The sequence below is a fragment of the Oenanthe melanoleuca genome, chromosome 12 (genome assembly GCF_029582105.1).
Source record: "Oenanthe melanoleuca isolate GR-GAL-2019-014 chromosome 12, OMel1.0, whole genome shotgun sequence".
NCBI lineage: Eukaryota > Metazoa > Chordata > Aves > Passeriformes > Muscicapidae > Oenanthe > Oenanthe melanoleuca.
Genome location: NC_079346.1, coordinates 19,120,654 through 19,138,161, shown reverse-complemented (window position 1 = coordinate 19,138,161; position 17,508 = coordinate 19,120,654). Strand labels below are relative to the sequence as shown.

Below are 17,508 nucleotides of genomic sequence, written 5' to 3'. Positions count from 1 at the left end.
CCTTAATTTAAGCTGAAATAATGCCTTCTGTGTTCAGTATTCCACATTCAATACAGATGATCACCACAGGCTGATGCTGTTTAATACTGCCTTGTCCTGCAGAAAACAGGTGCTGGCAGGAATGCTGGAGAGAGATTCCTGATGTGCTGTTAGATATTAAAAATTTGCTGTGCAGCCCTTCAGTACTTCAGGAGTTAAACTGCAGTTCTCTCCCTCAGCTGTTAAAAACCCACTCCACACCTCAGTTAATGAACTGAACTGCAAAGACACATCTAAAGGAATTTTGGTTGTGAAGTTGCTTGTCCCTGAGCTGGGGTAGGGACAGACAAGGCTGCAAGTCAAGGATGCAAAAATAACTGGATTGGAAAGTTTCAGCTGCAGGGAAAAGTAAGAAATTGACTCATTTGTAAAATTATAGATATAATAAGAATGAGTAGTTTTTCAAATAGAATGGAGGCAGCCTTTCCGTTTTCTGTTTTTTTTTTTTTTTTTAAGCTGTTGCAAATTATAAGCAATTGAAGGGGAGGGAACAAGCAAAAGAGGTAAAATGGTTTTGAGAGCTCCTAAACCAAGGACATTTCACTCATATTTTACCACTTGAGGTTCAAGTCTTCATTCTGGTGCTGACTTTAAGATTGCCCCTCGCTTGTCGAAGCGAAATATTTGCTTCCCTTCCATATGGCTCCTTGGCAGTGCTCTTACTTAGATCATCAGTTGGCTGCTCTGTGCAGCCTGGTGGCTTCAGCTGGTGAGGCAGGAGCTGGTGAGAGGCAGGCAGTGTGATCCTGGAGCCCTGCACTCCTCAGACCCTGCACACCCCAGACTCCTCACCTGGGCAGCAAAGCTTCTGCCTGGCTGTGTTCCCATCCCCTGGAATCAGTGGGAGGGATGGAATCCCACTGCTCACAATCCCATATTCTGTGCTTTTCAGTGCAGAAGGTTCTGTGTTCAGGACAGAACTGGCCAGAGCTGGTGGCAGTGTTGTGGCACTGGGCTCTGCTCCACCTTCCAGAGGTGACACCAAACGCTCTGGACAGAAGCAGAACGTCTCAGCTTGTCTGTGTTTGGAGCAGAGCTGCTTTGGGCTGCCCCAGGTGTGCCAGGGCAATGGCACATCCCTTCCCTGCCCGGGTCACAGGGCTGGCAGCATTCCTCTGGCCAGGCACCAGCAGCACCAGTTGGATGCTGCCTTTCCCTGTGTTGAGATGACTGGTCTGGTCTGGTCTGGTCTGGTCTGAGGCAGCTCCAGGCTGCCCAGGTGGGGCTGGAGGCAGCACTGCCCCTGTGTCCATGTGCCCTGCTCCCACTCCTGAGAGCACAGATGGTCCCAGCAAGCTGGATGGGAAGCACAGCCTGCCTGCTTTGGAGCCTGCCTGCTGCTCCAGACTATTTTCAGGCATCCAGAGAGCCCAGGTTACTCAAAATCCTGTGCTGGCTGGAGAAGGTGAGCGTGGGGAGGGCTCAGAGCATATGGCACAGAGCAGTGCCTGGGCAGGGACATCAGGCTGGGCTCCTGCAAATCCCTCCTCAGAGAGCTCTGAGAGTTTGGAAGGGATGTTTCTTGGACAGTGGTGTCTGTGAGCAGTCCAGGAATGGATATAACAAGCTTGTTATGGAGGCCATATGCCAGGAGCTGCATTTCCATGGTATTTATCACAGGATCACAGGATGGCTCAAGTTGGAAGGGACCTCTGGAGGTCATACAGGCCAACTTCCCTGCTCAAGCAGGGCTCCCTAGAGCTCAGGATTGTGTCCAGATGGCCAGGCTGGAGTGGAGAACACAGTAAATTATCTGTGGGAGTTAAGTGTGCTGCCTCTCGTGGGCTGAGATTCGTCTGCTTGGGCTTAACATGACAAAAATGGGATCCATGAAGTGGCAATTCAGTGTTCCTGTCCAGGCTCACAGTTAGAATTCACTTTAAAATTTCTTCTATTTTTTTTTTAAAAAAAGGCTATTTTCTCACCATAATCCATGTGTGACAGCTTTGTTAGGACTAAAGAGTTTTGGTGGTCACTGCCACACGAGCAGTGCATTCCCAGAGCTGGGATGGGAGGATTCTGCTGAGGCTGGAGGTGCTCTGCACAAACAGGAGTGCACACAGTCTGCACAGAGCAAATCTCTATTAAAAAGGGGCATTTGCAATATTAACTGTCACTTAAAATGGCTAAAAAGTCAGTTTCTTTAATGGGAGTTGGAGAAAACAAGGACAAAAAGAATGTGATTAATGATGTTCTGGGTGAAATACTGTGCTGTCTCTTTGAACATGGTTAATTGGTGGTTGTAGTCTAAAATCTAGTTAATTTAGCAATTCTTTTAAAGCAGCCAGTCTTGTGTTGTGGGAATTGTCTGGTTTTGGGGGAAGCCCTTCCAGCAGTACCTGGTGGTTATCCACAGCACACAGCAGGGACTGGGCACATCCCATCTGCCTTTTGTTTCAAAATGGTGCCTGAAAATGCTTCTTACATAAGTGACCTTGGATTCTGCAGTGGGTGATTCACAGGTTTAGCTCACATTAACTTGTCTGCATGATGCCATCCCACGTGGGAGGTGCTGTCCTTTCATGCTCGAGCTGCCACAAGATCATGGTCCAAGTAGCAGCCCAAATTTAGCTTGCATGTACTGCTGATATGACTTTTAAATCTTGCACTGGTTGGGGCTTGAAAAGTTCTTTTTCAGCTTGGTGGTGGGAGATAACATCTAAACTCTTGTTGCTCTGTGCACTCAGAATGTATTTATGGCTTTTCTGGAGGGTGGGAGCAGTGGACGGGTGCCCAGTGAGCTGGAGTGTGTGGAGCACTGAGACAAGGGAACCAGAAGGTTTCCAGACATTCATCATGACAGTGTTTAAAAACATGGAGTGGGATCAGAGATACAGGGTTTTGTATCTTGAAGCTGCCAAGAGTCCTGGGACCTTAGTGTGAGGCTGGTACCATTACAGCTCAGTTGGAATGCTGTGGGAGGCTGAGGTGAGTTTGTTTAATTGTGTTGGTGTAAAGGTGTTCACTCTGTTGTGCAAAATGACAGAACCTTAATTAGTGGTGAAATTCATCACTTTTCTCATCCTGAAACTCCCTTTGTTAAAATGCTACTGACTGGGCAGTTCTTATTAGGTTTTTCACCACTTCTTTTGAGTCTTCAGCCCAGCAGAGTCTTTGACCCCAGCTAACACACAGAGCTTGCTGGCCACCCCAGATTTTGGGAAGGAGAATCTCCACTGCAGGTGTCTGTTGGATGTAGGCTGGGTGGGATGGGCTGGGAGCAGCCTGGTCTGGGGGAGGTGAAATGAGATGGGCTTTAAAGTCCCTCCCAACTCAGTAATTGCCAGTTTATCCATTGCTGGCAGTGCTCTGGTGCTGATCCAGACCCTTTAGCTGTGAGGCAGGACAGGGTGACTGAGCTGGGGAGGTTTTATTCCAGCTCCACCCCATTCCTGAGGCTGCTCTTCCCAGACTCCTGGGAGGAGAGTGTTGCTTTCCTTGGCAGAGCTTTGCACATCTGCTGGGATCCACAGGGGCACAGAGCATCATTCACACCCAGCAGGCTCAAATAAAAATCCTGGAAAGCTCTAATAGCCTTTAGATGGGATTGGAGGTTTCCTGGCAACATCTGCCTGGGTTTGGAAAGCTGCTCAGAACATTCACCTCCAGGAAACCCACACTATTCCCTGCTCTCATGCAGGGAGCATCATTTCTGTAGCCATCAATGAATTCTCTCTGAAGCTCTCTGCCTTGAAGGTAATCTGTTCCTCTGCATTACAGATGCTGAAAGATTTAGTACACTACAAAAGAACAGCCTGTGCTGGGTGCAGTTTTGGTTTTGAGGCACGTTCTGTGCTCAAAGCAAGGCTTAATCAAATGCATTGATTGCTATGTAAAGGTTGGGTTCAATCTCCTCCTTTTGTAAAAAATGGAATTAGAGTGCTCCTTGGTACGTGGTTACTGTATATTCTGAGTGTCCTGCAGTCACATCAGTTCAGAGATGCCTTTCAGGTGGAGTCTGATCCCTCAGTGCATGTTTGACATGCTGTTAGAAACCTTGGCTTTCCCCCAGTTCTTTCTATTCTGATGGCAGTGACAGCTCCAAGGGGGTGAGATCTGAGTGGGATTGCTGCCACAGGGGTGGATCTGTGAACTGTTTACAGCCCTTTAAAGTCCACTTGTGGGTTCTTACAGAAAGGTTTCACTTCTGCTTTTGGCTGGTTTTGTGTGACATTTTGCACCTCTGAACATGGATCCTAGACAAACAGAGTTTTAAAACTACTTGCTGTATAATTTTACAGAACATTGCCATAACTCCCTGCCCAAATAAAATATCTCCTCAGCTAGGAATTGTTGAGTATCTCAGTCCACATCATCCACCTTGGTGGTTCTGAACAGTGTTTAATTTGGAAAAATGATTACTTTATTGAGCAAGAGGAGAGCTGGTCCTGAGGCTGCCTTTGGAAGCAGCTTTACCTTGTGCTGCTCTAAGTGCAGCTTTAGGTGTAAACAACAAACCAGATGCCACAGGGACTTTCAGCTTGTTCATTATGGCCCTTGGGGGGAGTAATGAGAATTGAACATTTCCTGCTGGCATGAGCAAAAATCTTTGGAATGAGGAAAAGCCACTGAAGGAGCTCTGCTGCTGCTGGGGTTTTGAGGTCCTGCTGTCAACCTCTGTGAACAGGAGACCTGGGAGTGGGAACCTCTCACATTCCCACTCTGAAGGGCTTTTCCCAATGTTTTCTTTGAAATTTTGTTATTCCTGTAAATGGCTTCCAGTTTTTAGGAGCTGACACCTCCCACCAAAGATGGTTTGTTGGAAAATTGCCAGCCAGGTCAGCAACTGGAAGCCAAGACAGCTGGTTTGTTCTCCTGCTTGGGGTTTTTATAGGAGGATAGTGGTGACAAGGATAAATAATTTTGGTAAGCGTGAGTGTTTTGTAAAATATCCATGTTTTGGATATGGACTGGCAAGTGGTGATGGCAGCATCTGGTTAAACTCAAATCATTCAGGATTTTAATGGTCACTCCTGTAATTCTCAAGTATTGGCGGTTTTTGTTTTTCTGTACAAATGATTTTGGGTTTAAGGTTTGTCATGATGGTGCCTGTTTCTCCTGCCCTCTGCTTGCAATGAAATTTCAGTAATTACTGCTGGTAGGAAAATGATTTCTTCTTCTCTTGGCTGTACCAATCTCAAAAAGGATGTGTTTCACTGTATTTCCTATTTAGAATGAAATTTCTGGGGTCAGGAAGAAGACAAACTTGTACTTCAATAGGAGTGTAATATTTTAATACTTAGTTCTACTAAAAATGAAATCTTGGAAACCATCCATGGCTGAGAGGAAAAATCCTGGAGAATGCTGCCTGACATTTATCTCATCAATGATACAACTCGGGTATCTAAATGGAATCTGTGCTGCTCCAAGTGCTACACCACAGAAGATATTCTATATATTGTGGGCATTTCCCCCCTTAAGGTCTACCTTGAAATAAATAATGCAAGATACTGCCAGAAGCCTTTTCACCTTTCTCCTTGTCTCAGCAGTGCCAGTATCATTTCTTTTGTCTGGGTCTAAAGGAAAAAAACTAACCCAGAGCCCAGCACATGCTTCCCGTGTGAGCAGAAACATTAAATATCGATCTCCAATCCTGCCTTTTAAAGAATGCTTAAAGAAAATCGAATGTAGGCTCAAACTACAAGCACTGGGTTCTTTCAGTGCTGTGTTCTTTCAGCTCTGCTCATCAATTACTCATTCCCTGAGCAGAATTGACCAGCTCTGAGCAACTCCTCAGAATTTACTCGAGTAAATCTTACCCTTGAAAATGCAAATTGAGCAGCTGCAAGACTTCCCAGCTTTTCTGGGAGCCCTGAAAATAAAAAAAGGGGTGGTGGGCCCCCTTTGGCTGTTTGCTGTGCTGGGCTGGGAGGTGACCAGCTGGAGATCACCCCATGAAAATCCTTTGTGAATTCTGGGAGAGGAGGGATGTGCTGCAGCAAGGGTGGCTTGGGGTGCCTGGGGCCACTTGAGTGACCTCAGAGTGCTTGGAGATGTTTTCCTGCTGGATGAGTTTGTTATCCCAGCCCAGAGGAAAGGCAGGGAACTAAGACATTAACGAGGCATTGTCTCCTGGGTTTGGGAATTTGGAAGCACAAGCAGTTACAGGAACATCTCTCCCAGTGTAAGGTGTGTGCTCTGCCAGGTGGAATGTGCTGGAAGGGGGCACAAACACTGGATTCAGGAATTCTTTCACTTCTCCTGGGGTGCAGGGTGCCACAAACACTGGATTCAGGAATTCTTTCATTTCTCCTGGGGTGCAGGGCTGAGCTCAGCTTCATGGGGTGTCCCTGTTGAGACTGCTGTGCTGTGTCTGATAAACAAATAAATGTGTTTGCACCTCTTCTTTAGCTCCTAAAGAGCTCCCCTTCTCTTTGAGGAGCAGCTTTGGGAGTGAGGGAGGAAAGGAATGGGGCAAATGGTTCTGTGTTTTCTTCTGGATTTTTGTTTGGTCACAAAATTTTAATATTATGGTCCCTTTTCTCCTTGGAGATTTCAGTGTGAGTGATCTGGAATTAAGTTTCTTTGCTTAAAAAGTATTGGGGAAAGAGGAGAGGCTTTGTTCCAAGTTTGATTGATGAGATTATCTCACCTTAAACCTGTCCCTCTTTAACTTACTACATCTTATCCCTCCTTTTTGAACATTTCTGAAGTTCAGAAAGGCCTGAGGTTTCAAAGATTTTAAATTACCTTTATTTGCCAACCTTGGCTCTTTCTGAGTGTCTGGTAAAGCTGAGTGTTGATTCCAGACCTATTTGCCTGTGATGTTTTCTGATAAAGTGTGAAGAAGAGATGAAGACAAAAATTAAAATAAATTAAAATAATCTGCTTCTAGAATAGTGTCAGTCATGCTTTCCACTTGTAAGGATGGAAAATAAATCTGTGCATGGTGAGGAAGATCTTTATTGAGAGTTCAGAGGATGTCACCTGTTTTGATATTGCAATTATTGACTTCAACTGTTAACTGGGGTTTAACTTCTAATAGATTTCCTCAAAGCCTAAGTAGATGTGGGGTTTTTTTTGTGTGTCTTATTAGCAGAAAAAGTACAACAAGCCCTAGAGGCACTCCCTGAAGTACAGAGGGAGAAATACTTGATAAAGTGCATGGCTTTTGAATCATAAATGCTGGAAAAAACTGTGTCCTAAGTATTTGTGTATTACTTTACAGGTCTGAAGGTGACAGCTCAAGAAGCCTCAGGTACGTGTACATCATCTTGATGTCTTTGTTCTAAGAAAATACTTTATTTAAAAGCATTAAATAGAAATAGATTTATTATTTTTTTCATGTGGGCATTATTGGTTGTGCTTAGCATGCCATTGGTGTTTTGAGTAAAGGTTCTTCTCCCTTGGATAAGTTACTGAGTTGTTCTATCTCCAGTGTGGTTTGAGAGTGAGGATTAGTTTGGATCCTTACAAAGGATTTAGGGTTAGTTCCTGGTGTTCCCAATCAGAGTTCCTGCTCCACAGCCCTGTGCCCTGTGTGCCAATTTTGGGGCACCATCTGTGTTGGGGGGGAAGTCCATGGACTTGTTCTGGCTTTCTTAGCAGTCTCCTGTTTTTCACCTGTCAGGGAGAGCCTTCATGGACTCATTATTACAATGCTCATTATGCACTTGGAAGGTTCAGATAATATGCAGAATTTCATGTAATTATCAGATACTTGACTTCCAGCTTGCTCACTTGGTGTTTTATACTCAGGGGTGGTTTTTATTCCTACTTCTCTGCAAATGTGGCTGAGCCAAGTTTGTAGAGCTTGTAAAAGTGCTCTCAACAGGACTGAGATGTGAAATTCCATCTTCAGATCTGAAAGTGTTCCATATTTATTACAGCATTGCCATTAAGCAGATGCCTTGATTCTCCAGCAGTGTGACTATTGATCAGTGATAATAAGGTTCATAATATTGACTGTGGCTTCACCACAATACCCTGCAGTGTATTTTGGGGGCTGTCAGGACATTGCATTTTAAGGCATTGTGTTTGTTTCTTGTAAAACCCCAAGGCAAGTGCAGGACCTTCCTTCCCTTGCAGAATTAAAATGCAGTTCTTACCCACAGGTGTGCAGACTATCCCCAAGAACAGGTGAGCTGCAGAACAGTCAGATACTGGAAAGCCAGAAGTCTGGAGGAAGGGATTGAAGGTCCTCTGAAAGGCTTTTGTCTTAGGACAGGGTCCAGGGTCACTGTGGAGCTGTGCAGGGCGAGCTGGGAATCTCTCCAAGCACAGCCACAGAGCTGGATCCAGTCCCAAGGCTGCAGTGGGTGTCTCTGGACATCACTGATCCATTCTTTGGCTCCTTAGCTCCCAGCAGAGTTGCCAGTGTGCTGGCAGGCTGTGGGAGTATTGCTGGTCAGCTGAAGCAGAGTGTTTCTGGTTAAGGTGATGCCCTGGTGTGGATTTCCAGCAGTGTGCTCATGGTTCAGCCTCAGTCTGTGTCTCCTCCTGTGGGATTTGCTCCCGTGGAAGTGTGTGTGTGTGGCACCCCTGGATGCATCTGGTGGGAGTGGAGCTGCTCTCCTGCAGGGCTTTTTGGGGTTTAGGCAGTGCACAGGCACAGCTGGGAGCTGCTGACTTCAGCTCTGGTTTGGTGCTGCCTGAAAACCAAAGTCCAGCCCTGGCTCCTGCCAGCACCTTGGTGCACTGGGATGTTTCAGTCAGGCTGGGGCACTGGTGGGAGGCAGGTGTCTGGCCAGAGCCCTTCCCAGCCCAGAGGAAGGCTCTGCTGGGGCTTGTGCCCTCTGGGAGCTGGCAGTGCCCCATTCCTGCTGGGCTGTGGTGATGGAATCAGCACCCCCTGCTCCTACAGAGACCTGTGGGCTGCCAGGTGAGCCCTGGCTGCTGGTACCAGCTTGGTCTGGGGCTGTTCAGGAATTAATTCTGTTACTCAGTGTAAGCTTGAGTTACTCCAAGACAGCTCCAGAGTTCTCTGATTTTAACCAGGCTGATGCAGTAGCAGGCAGTCAAGCAGGAGGCAGAGCCACACTCCTGAAATGCTTTTTCAGTGTGAATTCTCTATCCTCCCTCTTAACCTGCATTTTCTCTGAGGTGAAATGTCCCTGAGGATGTGTCTTGTGTTTCTGCCTGCACAACATCCTGGTCAGCTGTGGTCTTGTCTTGGGCAAAAGCTCTCTAAGCTCTGTGGATGTTTAGGCAGCATCTTTGTTGTGGTTAATTTGCTCCCTAGTGTTTTCCTTTCTTTCTGGCAAATGAAGATGAAATGTAATTATCTCAAATGAAATGATCAGGGCACTTGGGGAGCAGTGCTTAATCTCTGAAGAGATCATTGTTCTGCTCACAGAGGTATCAGCAGAGTAGCAGCAGATCCAAGTGCTGGCCAAACAAATGGTTCCATGAAACCAGGGGCTGCAAGGAGCCACAAGCAGGTGAGAAGGGCAGGGATGGAATGTCCTGTCTCAGTGCTAGCTGGACAGAGTGCAGTTAAAAGGTTTGTGTTTGTGGTCAGTAAATGAAGGTGTTGGTGAGCATTGATTGAGTCACAGCCACGACACTGAAGATAAAAGGATCACTCCAAATAAACTGAGATGCAGCCAGAGGTGTTGGTCTCTCCCAGCTGGGTGAGTGTGGTCAGAATCCTGACCAGAGATTGCTTTGGAAGAGCTGGGGGTTTCCATGCTGGAATGGAATGGAATGGAATGGAATGGAATGGAATGGAATGGAATGGAATGGAATGGAATGTCCAAGACAAGTGATGCCCTGGAATTTTACACTCTTGCTCAGTTGCAAAGGATATTGCCCTGGTGGGTTTGTTTTCAGTAGCTTTATAGCTGCTTGTAGTGAGGAAATTGCATCCACAAGATGTTTGATAGTGAAATGCAGAAAACAGAATCTGTGCAGAGACAAGGTTGACACAGCAAAGCAAAATGATTCCAAATAATACATTAGAACAACCAAAAACCAGCTTGACTTTCTTTAATTTGATTTTCTCATTGTGACAAAAAGTAATGAATTATCCTGTTGTACAAGTCCTTAAAATTCTGCTTATAATACAGTTGTACTGTAACAAACTCACTTTGGTTTCCCTTTGGTGAATGCCACAATTTCCAAACTGAGGTATTTGTTAAATCTATTGAAATGGGCAGGTTGCTTTGAACACTGTGCATCCTGAGGTGTAATGCACACACACAATGTGCAGCTGTCAGTGTGACAGGCTGCTTTAATTAGCTGTCTTTGTTCACACGTTTCCAGGAGAAAATGCAATTTGTTTTACAAGGCATTTTGATATTTAGTGGTGTGACGTGACAGCCAAGATGAAGATGTCTGTGTGCAGTATATCCTGTCAAAGTTTGCTAAGATTGTCTCAGGCTTTAGCAGCAGATACTCCTTTTCCCTCTGCACAGGCTTGGTGTGTTAAAAATCAGAGTGGAGGATTTGAGGTGCAGAGGGGTTCAGGGAGCAGCTCTGGTGAGCAAACCTCTGCCCAGAAACAAAACCTTTAGGGTTTTCCTTTCTTTCCAGTTGCTCCTTCCTAGTTGTGTGCTTTAAAAGGACAAACAAGGCACAAAATGAAGAAAGTTGTAACAATACTGCATTAAAGGAGAGGCTTTCATGGCTCTTGAGCTGACAGGTGCCAAGGCTGTTGCCAAAAAATGTGTCCTAGGAAGAGCTATGAAATATGCCCAGAAAGAGTGGAAAGGCTGAAGGTTAATTTAAAAACAAGAAGAAAGAAAAAAGGGTGGCTGAAGTACTAATTATGTGGGAAACATCAGCTAAGTTATTTAGCTGAACTGAAGGAAAAATGTGATTTTTTTTTTTTTCCAGTCTGTAATAGATGGAGGATGTGTGGAGTTGTGTCTGCTGAGGATCACACAGAAAGGCTGATTCCTTGTAAAGGTGCACACTAGATTAAGTGGGAAAATAATGGTCTAATTTACTTTAGAGAAGGAGGGAATTGTGGAATATCAGCCTTGTTCTGTGCTGGGTGGAGTGGGAGGACTGGCTGGATGAACTGCAGGGATGCAGCAGCAAAGTCCAGCAGGAAACAAAAGTTTTAGGAACTTTTTGGTTTGTTTTACTCCGGGAAAATCTGCTTGAACTGTGTGACTCAGCTCCTCTCTGAGAACCTGCAAAGTACAATTAAACACAGAGAGACTTGGAAAACTGTTTTTCCAGTTGGAGTGTATTGCTGTGCCGTCTAAATGACTCAGTGTCTATATGTAAAAATGGCCTTTTCTGGCTGGTTTTAATCATCCCATAATGACTCTGCTACTGTTTTATCACCAGTCCTTAAAATGTGCAAAATCATCACTTGCTAGTAATTTTAAAACCCCCAAATTTTCGTCCAATAGGTTTTTACATAAATGTCAGGTTGACCCTCTCCAGTGGAGTGGAATCTGATGAGTCTCCTGATGTTAGTTTAAATGAGTTTTATTGCTGCTAACAGAAATAAAACATATGGAAACAGCTTCTGGTGGTTGAGATGGCTGTGGAGCTTCCAGTGGCTTTCAAATGATGGTGATTTAATCTGAATTTCAGAATGAAAGGACAGTAATACATCCATCAAATTGTCAGAACTGCTCCTATGTCATCTTTAATAGTGATGACACATTTGTGACATTAAAAAATCATTTTTTCCCTCCAAAATTGTACGAAGCACAGAGCCAACCTGTTTTCTTTATTCCAGTCCCAGTGTCTGCCTATGGAACTTAAGCTGCAAGTGCTGGTGAGCAGGAGGGATGTGTTTGTGGTTTGATGGTGTTCAAATGGTGCCCATAATTCTGTGCTTCACCTGGATTTTTATTTTTCTGGATTTCTTACTGAGACTCTTCAGGCCCATCGTGACTTCAAATGATTCTGTCACAGCCACAACACATTTGTACAAAATGTCCTGCATGAACTCGATTGTTTTCCCCCCTAAATACCATTCAGTCCTCAAGGAAGTTCAAGAGAACTGTGAATGGGTGAATGAAAGGGAAAAAGGGATTTTTTTTTGGCAGGAGTTGTGTAAACACAGGTAGGTGCCTGTTTGCAGAGTTTTTGCATCAGGCAGTGCATTATATTAATAGTTTGACTTCTCAAAAGTAGAATCAAGCCTGACAAAGTCTTGGATGCCATCCAGGTGGGCAAGGCAGCATGTGCAAGTGTTTTGCCCACAGTTCTTCCCACTGGAAGCAGCCAGCTGTGATTTATGGATCCCAGGGCTGATCCTGCTCCACGGAGTCCCCTCAGCAGTTGTGGAACTTGCAGTCTCAGAAAGACAAAGCTTTGTGAGTGGTTTCACATTAATTCAGTGCAGCTCATCTCCATCCCCAGCTCGTGGAGGGGCTGCTCTGGGTATCTGTGAGATAAGGCTGGTTCATGAGTTAATGTGTGCACAGCCCAGTTCGGGAGCTGAGGATTGCTCTTTGCAATATATAAAGTGGTTTGAGTTCCTTCATTATTTTGCCATTCTCTTTGGGTTGCTTTTGTTCTTTTCCATTAAAATTCACAGGAAGAGCTGGGTGAGTCTTGGGGCTGGAATAGGAGTATACAGAAAGGGGAAATGTGGGGTGTTTTATACTTTCTGTGTGCTCTGTGATGTTCTTGGGGGGCTTTTCCTGGTGTGTGCTGTGGGCAGCAGCAATCTGCATTTCTCCTCTCCTACAGCCACCTGCAGCTCTCTGAGGGGTCTCAGTCCTGGAAAACAGAGCTGAGGCACAGTGAATCCAACAGAGCCACTTGGGATCACGGAATATCCTGAGCTGGGAGGGACCCACAAGGATCTCAGAGCCCAACTCCATCCCTACTGGAGCTGTGGCAGAGCTCCAGAGAAGGACAGGGCATGGCCTGGAGCTCTCTTATGGGTTTAAAGTAGTTATTCTGTTTATTTATTTATTTGTAATGGACATGCAGCATTATTCACAGAACCCTGTGAGGGCAGGAATAAAACCTGACTTCAGGAACAGAATTAACCAGCATAATTTTCTCTGCAGAAGATAGAAAACAGCCTGCACCAGCTATTGGAAATCCATGTGGCAAGCTGCTGGGATCAGGAGACAGACACTTCTGTTGAGGAGTTGCCTCTATGCACTGGCGGAAAAAAGTCTCTGCTTCCTTGCACATAATTTGTTTCTTTGAAAAGAATTCATGTATGAGGCATTTATAGATAGGTCTTGAAGCTAAAGCAATTTTCCTGTAGTGTTCTGCACACTGATGACTTAAATAAAAGGCAGAACCTCCCTGGGTTTTTTTCCTGCTCTCATTGCTTTATGTAGGTGGTCATGGTTAGATTAATTCCATACAACAGGAAAATATGCAGCAAAAAAATAGATCTGTGAAAATCATCTGATAACTTTCAAGATCCTTGTGCATTTTTTGCTTTCCTAATCTGTATCTGTAGTTTTATGCCTCCACATCACTCAAGAATGGTCCTTGGGTTAGGAATTAACCATGATTCAGGTATCCAGTTCCTTTTCTGAGCTGTTTTAATGATGCTTTTGGAAGTGTTCCAGTAACTGCAGGTGTCAATAAATGGAAGTGAGCAAACTGTGTGTTGGGGAAGCTGAGAACAGTTAATAAAAACATAAAGACAAAAAGAAAATTTCAGGTTACCACAAAATGCATTATAAATACTTGGAGTCAAGAATAAAGCTTCATTTGTATTTTTGGCTGTAGCTGCCAAATATTGTATTGATTTCAAATTATGCCAATGTTGTTGTAACTAGGTTTTTAAGTGAAGCTGTTGATTTTTGCCCCTTCTCAAAGATGAACAAAAGGCAGTAAAAGAAAGGCTTTGCTGGAGATTGCTGGTTATTAAAGCTCAGTGCAGGCTGTAAACTGAGAGTTCCTCAGTAAAACTTCCTGAGTGGAGCTGTGACCTTTATTGCCTCCCTGCTTTTCCCATCCTGAGCTGTCTTCTCTTTCCCTTGTCTCCAGAAAGGTTCCCTCACTTCTCAAATCCCACATTGATCCTGGAGTCTCAGGAGCTGAACAGATCTTTAAATCCCTGTCAGCTTAGTCTTGCCTAACTTCTGCATCAATTTGGCCTCATTAACTTTCCGTTGATTAAATCAAACCCATTACTTGGGATACCCCTGTAATTTATTTATAATAATTAACTGTACCTGGGGAATAAGATTTCCTCCTCTGAATTTTAATTCAAGAAGCAGTATCTGTACACAAAAGTAGAGACTGGAGCTAAAATTAACAGAGCTGCACAAAATATTACATACATTTACCATACAACAAGTCTGTGGAAGATGAGTCAAGTTTTATTTCACCTGCCCTGTGTGTAGGGCAGTAATGATGAGCCATGTTTTGAAGTGTTCCAAGAGCACAGTTAGCAAATGTTCTCTAGGTATCCTCAGGCTTTCAATTTCTTCACTTATTTTTGTTTATTGTACAGAGTAAATTTGATGTTTAGAACTTTAGAAGTGGTAAAGATTGGAGTGTATTCTCATTAAAATGAACCCTGAACTCGAACCAATCTCATCTTTCCTTTCTTCAAACCCATCATGTGCACGAATTAAGATGGCTTGCCATTATTCTGTTTGGGGCACAAACAATCCCTTTGTGCTCAAGCAAATATCAGAATTCCAGCAAGAATTCATTTCAGCTGCTGGCCTCCTCATAACCCTTCTGTTTGATGCATAAATGGAGGGAGGTTTCCACTCTGCAATATGAGGGTTGCAGCTCACCCATTGTCATTTGTTATGTACTGTCCTGTACTGAGATAAGCCTGGCCTGCCTGGGCTGCTACAGCTCTTGATTTTTTGTCACTATCTCCTGCTGCTGCTGTTGGTTTTGAAAGGAGCTGCTTGGAAAGGTGCTGCTGGTCAATCACCTCCTGCCCAAGGTGTGCCACTGCAGAGGGGACAGCAGCCCATCAGAGCCCCACAGAGGACTAAAGAGCAGCCAGGAAATGACAGGAGGATGTTGGAGCCTTGCTTTGTTGTAAATAAACCTTTGTCTTTCAAGATCTGTGCCTGGGCACTGCCTGTGGCTCCAAAGTGTGCTGCACCTCCACAAATAATTTAGTTGTGAGTTAGCTGGCACTGCTGGATTTGGGTATCAGAACCATTTTACTGCCTGGCTGACAGACTTTGGAGAAACACAGAAGAGTGTCTGGGAAAAGGTGTCATCACTGAGGGGTGTGCACATGGCAAGGGAGGGAGATATGTGAAGGGTTAACAGCACCACTTAATTAGTGGCTTGTCTGCAGTTTCTTCTGTCTTCACTCAGAGTCAGGATTAAAAACATGAAGGAGACAAATTTCTCATGTTAGGGCTTGGTTTATTAAATCTTATCTAAAGTACAGAGAATTTTGCAGCACTTCCAGCTACCAGCTAAAAGTGAGCAAAATGGAGGTGAATCAAGTATTTACAAGGTCTTTTAAAGCTAAACAGTCCAATAAAGAGCTAACACCTGTATTATTTACACTTTTGACCCATAACCAAACTCCTGTGACCCTCAGTGCAGCACTAAGTGTCCAACCAAAAACTACTGCCTGAAAGCATGAAGAATGAAGAACACAGAAAGGAAACAGCATCCAAAATCCTCCATCTTGTCCCATATCTATTATTACATTATAAAAACCTCAAATTCAAAACTCTTCACCATGTGAAATCACACACCTATTTCACTACACACCCATGACTAAGTCCATCACTCAATTTTGGAAGCCTTCTCCAAGACCTCAGGTTCTCCAGGGGGCAAAGGAAGCTCAAAACTCCCAGGCTTCTGGAATCCAACAGAAATACTGTGTGGGTTGCTTTGGGATGCACTTAAAACTGGTAACACAAATACAGCTCCCCTTATAGTCTAAATCAATCTCTTTGGGAGATTAATCTTTATTTGAAAGTCAAAGAAGTCACTTTTCTAAATCCAGATTGATAAGGAATAGTTGATTTAAGTCCTAGTGAGAAGCAGTCCTGTTTTATGCCAGTGTTAAATATAGGTAATGATTTCAGTATTTAAAGGGCTCCAAGAAGTTTTTGAGAATTCTTAAGGCATTTAAATACATATTACTCCATGTATCTTAATCACACTGAAAAGAATGTTCTTCTAATTTCCTGTCTCAGCTCCACACCAGATGCAGACATATGTATGTGCTTGTTAGTGGAACTGTGTAGGCAAAAAGAGTAGGAGCTTTAGCATATTTTTCTTTCCTTCCCATTTGAATTAATTTTGTGGTAGAAGCAGTGTCAACATGAGCAAGGCAGGCTGGAGAGGCCAGAGGAAAAGCTCAAGGGTGACTCTTCCCCTCACTGTCTCTGTTTTGGAAAGGTTGTTGGCAGACAGACCTCATGCAGGAGGTGCAGGATTGTCCTCCTCACCTGCAGCCCCTTGGATGGCAGAGTTTGAATGGAGATCTCCCAGATGTGTTTTAGTTTCAGTGCTGCTGAGTCCTGAACACTTTTCTCAGACCGTGCTCAGTGAGTTCTGCTTTACCTTGTGCCCTCCAAGAGTGACCCCAAATCCAATTGACATGAGAGCATTGAAACTAAACCTAAAGTAACCCCCAAATCCCACAGCCCATCCTGTGGGGCTGGGTGGGATCTATTCCTCATTTACAAAATTACCTGGGGAGATGCTCCCATAAAGACACCAGGGCCTTGGAGTCCTCCCTCACCACTCACTCCCAGGCTCTCATGGAGCTCTTTAATGGGGTTCAGTAATGAGCTTTTTAATTATCACTTGGAGGCCAAGCATCCTGGCACTGTTTCTCAGCCAGAACAGGTCAGTCCTAAAGGTGTGGGATTAGATGAGAGTCATAAAAGCTGATTATTTCTTAATTTTTTTTCTGCACTTAGCCAGTGGCAAAATTGATATCTACTCCTTGAAAGGATGTAGGAGGCTATTAGGCAGTGGATAATTAACAATAGAAGGAGGGTGGAAAGATACAATAAAACTGTAAATTAATTACTGGTTCTTTGTTCAGAAAGGACAATGTGATTCCTGAAACTTGTCTGTTCTCAGTGCCAGCTACAAGTGGACAATATTAGGGAATAAAATTATGCAAATAGAAAAGAAGTGCCCTTAACCAGATCTGCAAAAGAGGAGTTTTAATTTCTGTCTCCTAACAGATAAACCCTGAGCTCTGGCTTTGTCCTCCTTTCTCCTAACAGTAGTGCAGAGTATGATGGGCAGGAAATTTTCTCCTAAATGTGAGAACTAAGCAGTGGACAGTCAGCACTGACCCCCATGGGCTATTTCCAATTCATCCTTCCTTCTATAAATTCCCCAAGTGATGTGGGATCTCTGGCTGGAGCATCTTTGTTTTCCTGCAGCATTAGAAAAGCAAATGAGCTCCTGCCTGTCTGGTGAAGGTCAAACTTCTGTCCAAGCACATGGATCCCATGCAGCTGTGCCCAGTTCTCATTAGGAAACAGAAGCTTGTCATTTATGCTCATTTTTGGGGAGGTACAAGTGTAAAAGATGGAGCTGTAGAGCTCTTGCCCTTCAGTTGCTGTTTAAAACTTAAACTTTTAACATTAAAACTTAATGTGCACTGAAGTGATGCTTAAATGAATTGCT

General features: G+C 44.2%; 1 protein-coding gene across 2 annotated transcripts in view; it reads left to right on the top strand.

Annotated features, from left to right (window-relative positions):
* The window catches only part of IQSEC1 (IQ motif and Sec7 domain ArfGEF 1), a 272,134-nt gene that overhangs the window by 44,336 nt on the left and 210,290 nt on the right, over nucleotides 1-17,508 (top strand). For both annotated transcript variants that reach the window (XM_056501272.1, XM_056501273.1), the window contains one exon: nucleotides 7,208-7,237. In XM_056501272.1, the coding sequence (XP_056357247.1) occupies nucleotides 7,208-7,237 (30 nt within the window). The remainder of the gene's footprint in view (nucleotides 1-7,207; nucleotides 7,238-17,508) is intronic.